At 38.8% G+C, this 12,134-nt stretch overlaps 1 protein-coding gene across 10 annotated transcripts in view; it reads left to right on the top strand.

Annotated features, from left to right (window-relative positions):
* Window positions 1-12,134, top strand: part of TCF12 (transcription factor 12) — a 204,110-nt gene that overhangs the window by 34,167 nt on the left and 157,809 nt on the right. For 7 of the 10 annotated variants that reach the window (XM_064157538.1, XM_064157543.1, XM_064157540.1 and 4 more), the window contains exons 2-3: window positions 1,101-1,200; window positions 1,987-2,059. In XM_064157538.1, the coding sequence (XP_064013608.1) occupies window positions 1,126-1,200; window positions 1,987-2,059 (148 nt within the window). In that variant the 5' untranslated portion in view covers window positions 1,101-1,125. Of the gene's footprint in view, window positions 1-575; window positions 735-888; window positions 994-1,100; window positions 1,201-1,986; window positions 2,060-12,134 lie in introns of those variants that run through there. The other 3 variants (XM_064157536.1, XM_064157534.1, XM_064157535.1) reach the window with 3 other exon arrangements.

The raw sequence follows: 12,134 nt of genomic DNA, 5'->3' as shown, positions 1-12,134 counted from the left end.
CGCGGCCAGTTAGGAGGAGGGCTTCTCGGGGGCCGCTGTGCAGACGGCGGAGAGGCCACGGAGGCGAAGGAGGCGCCGCCAGGGATCCCGAGGAGCGGCTGCTGGGGCCGCCCGCTGGGGCAGCGGGGCGGGCGTGCGGCGTGTCGGGGTCTCCGGCGACGTCGGGTCGGGCCGCGGAGCCCCTGCCGCGCTGTGGCGCCCAGCCTCGGGCGGGACCGCGACTTCTCGCGGGCGGTGCTCGGGGCGCGCGTTCCCCGCCGCCCTGCTCCCAGTGCTCATAAAGGATCGTGGCGGCCGCAACACGGCCCAGGCATACTGGGCAGCTCTGAAACTTAGAGGAATCGGGGAGGAGGAGTGTGTGGGGGGGAGGCTGCAGCAGCGCACCGGCCGCTCCCCGCGGCGCCCGGCGGGCAGAAGGGAAGGCGCAGTGCCCTCCGCCCCTCCTTTCCCCTGCCCCGCACTATCCCTCCCCATCTCGTCCACTGCGCGCGTCCGTCTGCCCGCCCTGTGGCGGCGCGCGCGTCCGCCCGGCCCCGCGCCGCGTGTGCGCGTGCGGTGCGCGGGGGCGGCTCCCGGCCCGCCGCGGTCCCGAGCGCGGAGTGGCGGTCGCGGTCTGCGAGCGAGTGTGTGGGTGCGGGGAGCTGCCACCGCCGGTGGGCGACGATGTTGGGGCAGAGATGGCTCTGCTGAGGCGCGTCTCAGCCCCACTCGTCAGCCCCATTGTTGCAGAGACAGTGAGTCACTTAATCTCCCGCTAATTCTCCGGACTTCGCCGGGCCGCGGCTGTTTGTTTGCTTTCGCTTGCCTCGGGGGGGACCTCACTGCCGTCGGCGGCCCCGTGGCGGTGCATCGAGGTGGGAGAAAAGTGGAATGAGGGGGAGCCTAAGGAAACTTAAGAGGCGAGTTGATTAGTTTGGGGGAGCTGCTTCCGCTGCCGGTTCCGTCAGCACGCCCGGTAAAGCGGGGATCCCCTGGGATTCCCCTGCGCCAGAGGTACAGATATTTGGGGCCCTTCTTCAATCCGGGCCGGTTTCCAGTGTCGGGGATCGGCCCCAGCCCCGTAGTGAAGTACTGCATGTGTTTCTCTCCTTGTGCCCTAGAAGGTAATCGGTGTAGCGGAGGAAGATGAACTCCCAGCAGCAGAGGATGGCCGCTATAGGAACTGACAAGGAGCTGAGCGACTTGCTGGACTTCAGTGCGGTATGATATCCTCCGAGGGCTTCTCATGGCTTCTGCGTGGTAAAGCGAGCTGAGGAGTAGGGGCGGCAGCGTACGAGGCTCGGCTGGGTCCGTCTCAGCCAAGTTGGACACCTGAACTTTGATGTAATGTCTAGACTTCCAGATTTAATACTGTAATACCAGCTGGGTCAATTGGTTTAACTGGTTAAAATCAGGCTGACCCAGTGATGGCATAATCTAATAATTAAGCTGGCATGTGGCACTGGTACTTTAACATTTTTCTTTTTTTTTTTCCCTTCAGACAAACAGAAAAGAAAAGACAGTGCCCATAAATTACAGAGATTGTTGGTCTGTAGTTTCCGCTTAGACAAGTACAGTTATTCACTGTGTGATACTTTCCTTTTAACATTTCAAAAAGGTGCTTTATTTATAAACATAGTCGAACTACTGCCTCTCAAAAGCTGCTTTGATCCAGTGACTACACTCACAGATTATCAAGAAATGTATTACAAGTAGTAAAATTTAGGATACATAACTGTTTTAAATTCCTGCAGTAACTGTCAGTTTCCTTTTTAATTCTGTTTCTAAAGTTGTTTGTTCACGTAGGAAAGGGATTTTAGTGATATGGATAAATGTCAAGGACTACTTCAGTTTATGGATTGTATTGGTCTTACATTCTGTGTACTTGCTAGCAGAAAATGAATCAAATAATTGTTTCCTGTTAAGTTAAAAAGAAAGCTTATATTGCAATTTAGCACAGTTTCAAAGCCAGTTTAAATGCATTGTTTTCGTTTATTTGTTTTGCAGATGTTTTCCCCACCTGTTAATAGTGGGAAAACCAGACCAACTACGCTAGGAAGCAGCCAGTTTACTGGATCAGGTAGGATGCATCCAAGATACATGAAGTTCATGTAACTAGCTGTTGATGTTTTACCTTGGTCTTCATGTATGGTAGTCTTTAATTTGTACATATTCTCATAAGATGTTAGATAATTCAGATTAAAGATGTATGGGTTTGATCTGACTTAAGAGAACATTTTGTAGACTTAAACCGAAGATTTTGTCTGTGTGCCTTGAACTACTTGCCCCAGTACAGAAAAGTGTTGAGTATCTCTACTCATACTGACATGCAAGTTCTCCGCTGTATTGAAAGTGAGCGGCTTCTTTAATAAAATCAAACCTATCTGTTCAATTGAAGTATTTTCTAGCCTCTGTATGAAAGGGGAAAACACTGAAGTAAAATGCCAAATAATGAGACACTCCTGACTGCAGTTCTTGAAGAAAATGTAAGGCTAATACAGTTTTCTAGTACCGTGTAGTTCTCATGGTGAATAGAATTCTCTCATGTTGAACCTTTGCCAGTGCTTCTGGAAAACAAGTAACTGTATTTACATGTTGCCTGTTCTTTGTGGCTTCAGTGCCTTTACATTGAGGTCCACCTAATGACCTTTATCAGATATTTTTCACCTGAGCCTGAAACAGGAAAGAAGTGCAGGTTGTTTTTTTATTCAAGAGATACTTTGTATCATTCTTGTAAAGAGTGTATTTCTTACTACTTAAAAAAGAGAAACTAAAGTAACTTTTGGATAACATTTGTTCTTATTTATGCTTATTCTCTGTGAATTTATTGAAGAAATAATTCTGAGTTTATGAATATAAGTGATGTTTGTGTATTTAGTTAAGGTTAGTGCAAGCAAATTTTTTAGAAAGGAGTAGTTGCTTGAAGTTGTGTAGCAACATGGCCTGTTTGCTTTTTACGTTGTCAGTGCTATTCCTTTGGGAGTCCAAATCACTCCCTGCCTTTTAGTGACACGTTTTTTAAAAAGCACATTAAAACTTATGATTTGCATACTTTTGCACAGTCTTCTGAGATTATGTCCCATATTTAAAGAAAGTGTTTAAGTAATGATGTAAGTCTAACATGCTCAAAATAGAACTTTACTTTTTCTCTCTTAAAATATGTGAATGGTTTGGTCCTGGTCTTTGAAGGTACATTAAGTTTAAATTATCATCAGTAGTTAACTAGCAAATCAATATATGATACAGGGTTGTTTTTAAAAATTCAAGTATTCAAGAGAATTGCTTCTCAAAAGCTTGTTTTTAAAGGACATTTGGGCAGCTCTAATTTATTTTGGGGAGCAGAAGATCAGCATCTCATCCTTTCCTCTTGCTTTTCCTGAATGAGTGGAATAAATCACTGTTGAATAATGAAGCTTTTATATTTTTAGCTTAGCTTTTAGATCAGTTGCAGGTAATGCAGCTTGCCCTATTTGTCAGAATAATTAGCCTTTTGAGAGAGACAGTGTTATTGACTTCTTGAATTTCTTTACTAATATCATCACATAGATAGCAATCGTGAGCAATTACGCTGCAGCTGTCAAACAAGCTACAACCTCAACTGAATTGTCTTGGAAAAGATATAAAGGTATATAGTTGTGGATGTTAATTCAGAACACTTCTATTTGTAGAGATTTACTGTTTAGTGGATTATATGCTCTAATTATTGTAATGTTATGACTTAAGCCTTGACTTAGGGAAATTCCTCTGCAGGAGTGAGAGGTGACAAACTTATTAGTTGTGTTCTGAGTCAGTGTTGAGTGTTGCAGAAAGACTATGTTAAAATCATTGACAAAGTATATAGAAGTGAAGCTTGCTTCCCTATCTTTCCCACTAAATTCAGCTGGTTTTCTGTTGTCTTTTAAAATATACTCAAGGAAGGTATTTTCCTTTCCTTAGTTGGCATAAGAATGTGTTTATTGTTTGTTATTATAGAGCCTTCTTTGTCTCATTTAAAATAAACAAATGTGAGAGCACCTTTTCTGCTCTCCTTTAACTTACCTGCCTTGAGATGCAGCCTAACGGCCCCCAATAAATAGTTGAAAATCAATTGCTTTCTGAGTGGCTCTTAAGTCTATATTTCTGGGAGATTTGATGTAGAAGGAAGGAATGGCCATGATACATTTTCCTTGCTACTCCCCAAGTTTAAAAGGACTAAATAGTTGCTGCTCAAGAGTGATTAAGTTCAATTTGTTTTTCAGGTGTGGCTTTGTGAAGTGATGGAAATATTAGGCTGTATGTTATTAATCCTGATGTAATAAACTTGACATAGCATAATTCTGATGTTTCTCTTGATTATACTGTAAAAATGTGTAATTAGGTTACATAAATGAAATAGCTAACATGACTGATACCTATAATTTGTAGGAAAATGCTGTCATGGATTAACATACAAACACTGTATTAAAAGATAGCTGAAGTGTGGGATTGGAGCAGGCTTGCTTTGTGCTGATCAATCAATTATGAATGAAAGCTGTAGATGAACTAATCTGATAGATCATACTATCTTGAGGTAGTGAGTCTTGTAAACTGCTGATGAAGTCAAATAACTTGTTCTGATTCCTGGGGTAAATAGACATATTTGAAAAGTAACTGATAAGTAAGACAGTAAGTTAAGCCACAAGATATTGTCATACCTGTTGTAATTACCTAATTTTTAAAGTAGAACTTCTCTTTCTTTTCAAAGCCAACCTGTGAAGGTAAAGCCATTTCTGTCATAGAAATTGTAGTAAGAGAAATCAAAGGTCAGAGATGTGTTCTAGTAGGGTTTTTGGTTAGGCTTTTTTATGTATTGTATTTAGATTTTTTGTGTGTGTGTGTTACCGCAGTGGCTAATAGTATTTCTGATTTGCTATGAGATTTTGTTTTGCTTTCTGTCAAAACCACAAAATGTATGCCAATACAAACCTGGCGTGGGCAATAACAGTGCAATTTTCCTATGGTTCCTAGTACATTTGATCTTAATTTCAATTTTACCTGTGATTGAATTTTTTTAATCTCTAAAATTAAACTCCTTTTTAGTTTGCATAGAACTTTTGATGTTAAAGAAGAGTATGTCAGAAACAATGTTTTACTCTGTGGCCTGCTATGTTCAATTTTGGTAGCCTTACTGTATCAGTAGCATCATTTTTTTTGTATGTGTCAGTGCTAGTAGTGAAAAACCTAGGGTAAGATAATGTGGATTAAACCCCAAATTTGGTAAGAGTTCAAGAGGCACAGTTCAAGGGCTAAGTTGTCAAAATATGATTCTTCTCTTGCTTGTAAGGTTCTTCTGAAGTTCTTCGAAGACTCAGCACATGTTTGTGTGTGGAAAGTTTTGGGCACAAATCCTGTGTGTACCCAGACGTTCCTTGCAGTAGACCTACCTGCAAAAAAACTTTTGTATGCATCTCTAGGTATGCATTTGTATCGGTTTGGTTTCCTTTTATGCCTACTGAAGAGGCTGCCCTTTTTACTCTCCCGTTATGTACTGACTTTAAGGAATGGATTGGAATGGGTCAGTAATTATTGGCTTGATGTAAAGACCATTTAAGTTGATAGCCTGCTATTAACCCGAGTGTCCCTAAATTAGGACTGTGTATTGAGATTGGACACAAAGGCAATTCTTTAGCAAGTGTATTAAGTTAACCAGTGTGGCCAAAATTAGCGAAACCTACCTTGATTCCTGTTTCTGAGTCCTGTAAACTTTGTTTAATTTTAGTTTTGCATCAGCATTTCCTTATCAAACAAGCAAAAAAAACCTTAAAATATCTGAGTTACCCGAGTGAACAACGTTTTATGAACTGATTTCTTCAACACTCACAGCCAAATTAATGACTTGGAGAAAACTGTAGAAGATGGACCTTTTTATGTATGCAAATAAATGCTCCTAACCTTCCAAAAAATATATTTTTTTTTTAATGAGAATTGTGATTCCTAAGAAGAATCTCTTGTCTGATATCATTCAAAGTGTGTTTCTGGTGCAGCCTCCCATTGAGGTGTTGGAAATACCTCATGCTTGCTGCTAATTCAGTGATGAAGGAGTTGATGAGAGATGTCATGTACTCATATGTTTTTACTATTTGTTAGGTCATGAGAGACTCTTCTAAAATAAGCTGTGGAAAAAACATGAAAGATGCATATTTCAGAAAAGTGATCTGTATTTCATACAAACTACATAATGATCCTGTGTTTTTTTTTGTTGTTTAGAAGAAGATAAACTTACCGAGTGTTAAATGCCAGAAATCTAGAGTGGCCTGCTAAAATAAACGTAAGGTCATGCAGCTATGTGGTTTTCTATTATTTCTATTTAGTTTGTCTTCTGACACTGTTAAAAGTGAACCAGCTTCTCTCCCCACTAGCTGTTTGTAGTGGAGGCCCACAGATTACCATTCAAATGGACTGAACACAAGTGTGCTGAACATTTCCATCTCCATCCACCATCACCTACTGTATTTAGAAACCTAGAAGGGTGGTACAGTGCTAGTAACTGACTCTGAAGCTTACCTGTTCACAATGTCTGCCTCACTATTGCTCTCTTGTCCTCCTTTCCCTTGCCTTTGGAAAGATAAATTGCCAGACACTCCACAAACAGTCTTGAAGTACAGTATATAAAAGGGCTAACTGCTGCCATATTCCTTTTTAAGAAAGAGGAGAGGAAGATAGGGTCAAACAGAAAGAGATATGGTCAGAGAGAATTGATAACTCAGCCCTAAATCAGGCAATCTCTCACATGGTGTTTGTTGTCACATGGATGCTGAGGTATTCGTGTGATTTGAAAAAAAAGAAGAGACATTACTGGAACAGGTAGAGGTTCTGAATCTGGCTTAGATAAATCATTATTGCCATTGGCTAGGGATTTGAAATGGCTGCTATCGCTTAAGGTAATGGTATGAACCTTACATCAATTGGTTAGAAATTCCTTGCTGTCTTCTAAAACATTCATTGCAGAATTTATAGTAGCATTTGTCCAGTCTTCTGTATAAAGGTACGCTTGTTGCCATTAACAATGGAAACTAACTTTTGCTGTATAGACACGTAGAAAGCATTCTTTCAAAAAGCTGATGCCATCATTTTGGCAATTATTTTACTCTGAGTGAGAGAGGAGTGATGTGATCCATGTTTTTACAAGCACAGTAACAATAAATGTTACTATTTCACAGTGCAAGGAGGATCTTTGCAGTGCTCTTTCTGAGTAGCTTCAGAAGGTCTGGGGTCACAGTAGCGCCTTGTCCTTTCCTGATGTGGATGTACTCAAGAAGGGGCACCTCTCACCATCACTGTCCACCCCAATCAGTAGCTCTTTGTTCTGCCAGATTTTTCTGATCTATTTTAACTGATGAAGAGTATCCATATGCTTTGTAGAGTGGTCTTAGTGGAATGTGGGAAAGAATATGCTTTGAAATTGACTCGTAGTGTATTTTTTAAATTCATCCAGACAACAGTGTTGATATAAATGTAAACACAAGGATTAAAGTTTTACGAGAAGTGGAAGAAGAATCCAGAGGAGAAACTGAGCAGACATTACATGTTACCTGAGGAATTCCTGTTCTTTGAAGAGAAGCATAAATGAGCCTCTTGTGTATTTGTGTCTTTTAATGCCCACTGTAACTTGTACTCAGTCCTTTAATTAGTCTAGAACTGTTAGGTCTGTAGCTTTTGCTAAGGCTTGGTTGTGTGGTTTTTTTAGTGGTGTAGAGGTTTTTTGTGTCTGTGGTGGTTTTTGGATTTTTTTTGTTTCTATTTGTGGTCTTTGGCAAGGGAATTTCACGTTGAAAACATGTCTTTCTTACATACAGGCCAAAGTTCCCCTTCCCCCCACTTCTTTCCAGCTGTCACATGAAAGGACTACTTAACCCCTTAATCATTTTGCTATCAAGTTGGTATGACAGCTGTTTGTCTCAGATAATTCTACTTTATCCATAGTTGAGCCTATAGATACAGTTATGCGAGTTTCTGTTGTTGTACTAGTTCTAAAATTGAACTAATTCAGTTGACTAGACCCCTCTAATCACAGGATTGTTTTGGGGGATTAGCACAGCGTTTTTAGAAGCTTTGTAAAATTTCTTAGATCACATCTGGATCTACAGGTGATTTAACATAATAAACAAGTCTATCTTAAATTTCCTTAAAAATAAGTATTACATCATGTTTGAAAATTCAGCTTTAATAAGTGACATTATTGAATGAAATATGTTCAAATGCCTTTTTTTAATGGCAATGTCTAATTTAATGGTAGCATTTCTTCTTAAGTATATAGCAAAACTTGGTTAGTTTTGTATGTCTTCCTGTGAGGAAGTCACTAAATCTCAATAGTAAATAAACACAGAAGTAAAGACATTATTTTCTTCTGCATGTGAATTATTTGATGGAGCTTGTTGCTGGATATTTAAAACTGTATATACATCTTAATTATTTTTTTTTGTTATTGGGCATTGTAAGAAAAGGGGGAAAAGTATTATTTCAATGCATAATTACAAATCTGAAGATAGAAAATGTCTTTTTAATCTGTTTTTTCTTCTCTGTTTTGTGATGACTGATGCTTCAGTTTGTGGAGTACTTTTATTCATTTGAGAGTCTGTATGTCTCTAGTTCTATTTTATACTTCAACCTGATGAATTGGAAGGACTTTGAAAATAGTACAATTGGTTATTTACTAGTGGTTTTAGGGGCAGGGTTTTTTTTGGGTTTGGTTTGTTTTGGTTTTTTTTTTTCTCTATTATGACTCTAAGATGAGATAATGATATTTTTTCTTAGTGTCTTGAATGAGTGACTTGTTTTTTTCATGTGTAAAACAAAGCTGTGTTTGTAAACACAACACTGGAAAAAATAAAGGGCATACTTTTTTGGTGAAGATGTTAACTGAATACCAAGAATGGTCAGAAAAAGGAGCTTTTGTTATATTTCACAATATCTCTCTGTCTTCAGAGGATAATCAAGCTAAGATGTACCAAATCAATCTTTAGGACTTTGTTAGATTCTTCTTGTGTGCTAGGTATGTGATTTGTTTGGGTGTGTTTTTTTTTAAGAAGGAGATGAAATGTCCTTACATTAAACTTCATGTTCATATTGGTATAATGCAAAAAACATCTGGCTTGATTACATCAAAAAAATGTTGCTGGTATTTTTAAAAGTTCTTGGAATGGGAAACGTGAGAGGAAGAGACTTGATAGAGAGGGTTTACAGCGCTGGTAGTAGGGTAATGCTTTCTAGGAATGCTAGTAAAACCTTAGTGTATAACTGAGGTTTGTCTTGGATGGGGAAGTAGTATACTTCCTTGTTAGTGCTATGGAAGACTTTAATTACTCAAGCTATAGAGTTACATTTTAAAAAAGAAGGCAAAAAGTGTACATTGCTGGTGTTATAGGCCGTTATTCTTCCATGGTAAGTAGAAAAGTAAAGCTGGTTTGTTGCAGTGGACCTGATTTCTTGCTCTTCATCTTCTGTGGAGTTTGCCTAGGTTGATTTTCTATGAAACTTTGAGGTACTTGTGTGCACTTTTCAGGTTGTCTTTTTTTGCTGTTGTGTTACTTTTTTCTCTACAGGTTGTAGCTGTGGAAACAGTACCTCTGTGTCTTTATCAGGTTGTTAGTTATATGGAGTTCTGGTAATAAACTGCTTGCTTTCACTTGTCTACTTTCTTTTGTATGAGCAAAACTGTAGGAAACCTCTTGTTTGTGCATTGTCTCTCAAATAGCTCTTTGCTGCTGCCACAGATGAAGCAGTAGTAACATAGAGAAACTTAAGTTAGGCTGGTTTGGAGTTTTGTTAGCCTTGATTTGTGAAAATTAAATTTCAGATAGTGAATTCTTTTTTCCCTTTTAAAATATAAAGATGAAGAGTCAGAAGTAATTAGAAAAACCCAGTAAAACAAAATCCAAATTTGGTAATTTCTGGTTGTGTACATTTTTAGGTGAAATACTAGTGAATATCAGACCAAGGATTTAAGACAAAGTTCATCCTTAATTCACTACAAACAAAAATTTGGTCTGTAGTATTACATGGTGTCTGTATTTATTGTTTAGGATATGACCAAAATATATTACTAATTTTATTATGTATATAATTGCCTTTGGAGAGTGAATTGATTTATAGTCCTCCTGTATTCATCTGTGTCCAGACTGTACAGACAAAATGTTCAGTGTATTGAGTGATTTCAGTTCTTACTTAAAATAAAAATTGAGTGCATACTGGTGGGTTTCATGTACACTATGTTTTCAGAATCCAGTAAACCCCCCAAACCCCTGTGGTTTCTTTTCTTTTTTTTTTTTTTCGTGAATGAGGCAATAAGAAGGGAACCAGACAGATCTAGCGAAACATCATGATTCATACCTGTTAGCATATAACGTGTGAGAAAAAGGTAAAGATACTAATTTAACGTTGCATTGCCAGTTTAGTTTCGTTCTGTTGGAAAACATGTTTAAAGCCTAAAAGATGTAGTTAAATTCTTGCTAAATTCATTCAATTTAGCATTTTGCATGCTGCAGGGATGTATTTGAACCACATATCTCTTGAGTTTTCTACTGTGTTGCATTAGTGTAAGTAGGATGCTGTGGAGATAAATATACTTCAGAAAATCCTCAAGTATTTTTAGTCTTCTGGAGGAGAATGGAATTAGCTGTTTATGTTTTTACTTTTTTGTTGATTTGAATACAAGATACTATTGTCTTGGTGTTACCCCAAGAGCTATTGTGGCTACTCTCTGAAATGATTAAAACAGACAGCTTTGCTTGTAGGACAAACATTTTTTTTCTTTTTTTAAAATGTGGTTTCAATGATTTTCAATGTGACACCTATGCCGTTCCAGTTTCTTTATGCAGCAACTTCGTGAGTCATAATCCTTGCAAAAGAACACAGCTTAAAATAATCACTGATTGTTTCTTCGCAATTCTATTCACTGCCCACTGCAAGTAAACAAGAACAGAGATGACAATATCATTTAATCCTTTAATGTTTGCTTTTGACGTGCAAAACATTCTCTTGTAATAGAGAAGTAATCCGTAAGGAGGGTAGCTGCTCTTTCATCTTCCTGAATTCTAAATGAAGCCGAGGCTTTTATGAAGAGATGGTGATTTAATGAAGATGACCGAGTTTTGGAGCAATGAAAAGCTTTTGTGTATTTCTAAAAATGATGTGTGGTGCTTACCATTGCAGAGTTCAAATGGTTGTGTTTTGTAGTATATCTTTGCAAGATTAGAGGTTCTGATGCAAGAAAAGTGATTGAATAGTATGGTAAAAAAAATTTGGCCGTAGTTTGGTTTTATAAAAGAAATGCATCTCTCTGCCACTTCATGTGTATAGATGCATGTAGTGTCTGACGTGTTCTCTGCTCTGTGTAATGCTTTTATTTTGGTAACCTTGAAAATATCTCAGATATCATATTCCCTTGCCAGAGGACAGTAAGAAGCATACAGAAAAACAGAGTATGAACTTTGTCAGTATTACTTATGACAGGAACATCTGAATTGGATATTTTTCTTGCATGTAGTTATAAGATACTGAATTCAAGAAGCTCCTCAACTGAAAAAACAAACAGAAGAACAAAATAACCCCAAACAAACCCCAGAACAAAAACTCATACAATCCCCCCCTGAAGCCTCTGAAAACCTCAAACATCTATAGAACCCCAAAGAAACCAAACCCCTTGTCTTTTTTCCCCCCTCCTTGCATTCATTAACTTAATTTGTTTATTTGGAATATTTAAAAAATAATCTGTAATATTGCTGCTTGAGAAGCAGGGTAGATAAGGCCTGGTACTGGAAAAGAAAGCCAGAGAGAGGGTTTAAAGGATAGGACAGTATCCTTTTTAGAACATACTCTACCAGAAATCTTTCAGGTCTTTATGAATTGGTGAAAAGACCTTTTCAGAGAATCACAGAATGTTAGAGGCTGGAAGGGACCTCAAAAGATCATTGAGTCCTACCCCAGCTGCCAGAGCAGGATCACCTAGAGTAGGTTACACAGGAATGCATCCAGGCAAGTTTTGAATGTCTTCAGAGTAGGAGACTCCATAACCTCTTTGGGTAGCCTCTTCAAGTGTTCTGTCACCCTCACAGTGAAAAAGATTTTCGTTGTTGTTTGGGGTTTTTTTGTTTATATGGAACCTGATATGTTCCCTCTCTTTGTAAGTCAACTCCTTT

The sequence above is a fragment of the Pogoniulus pusillus genome, chromosome 17 (genome assembly GCF_015220805.1).
Source record: "Pogoniulus pusillus isolate bPogPus1 chromosome 17, bPogPus1.pri, whole genome shotgun sequence".
In the NCBI taxonomy this organism is placed as follows: Eukaryota; Metazoa; Chordata; class Aves; order Piciformes; family Lybiidae; genus Pogoniulus; species Pogoniulus pusillus.
The sequence above is the reverse complement of the archived record's forward strand: the minus strand, read 5'-3'. Positions and strand labels throughout refer to the sequence as shown.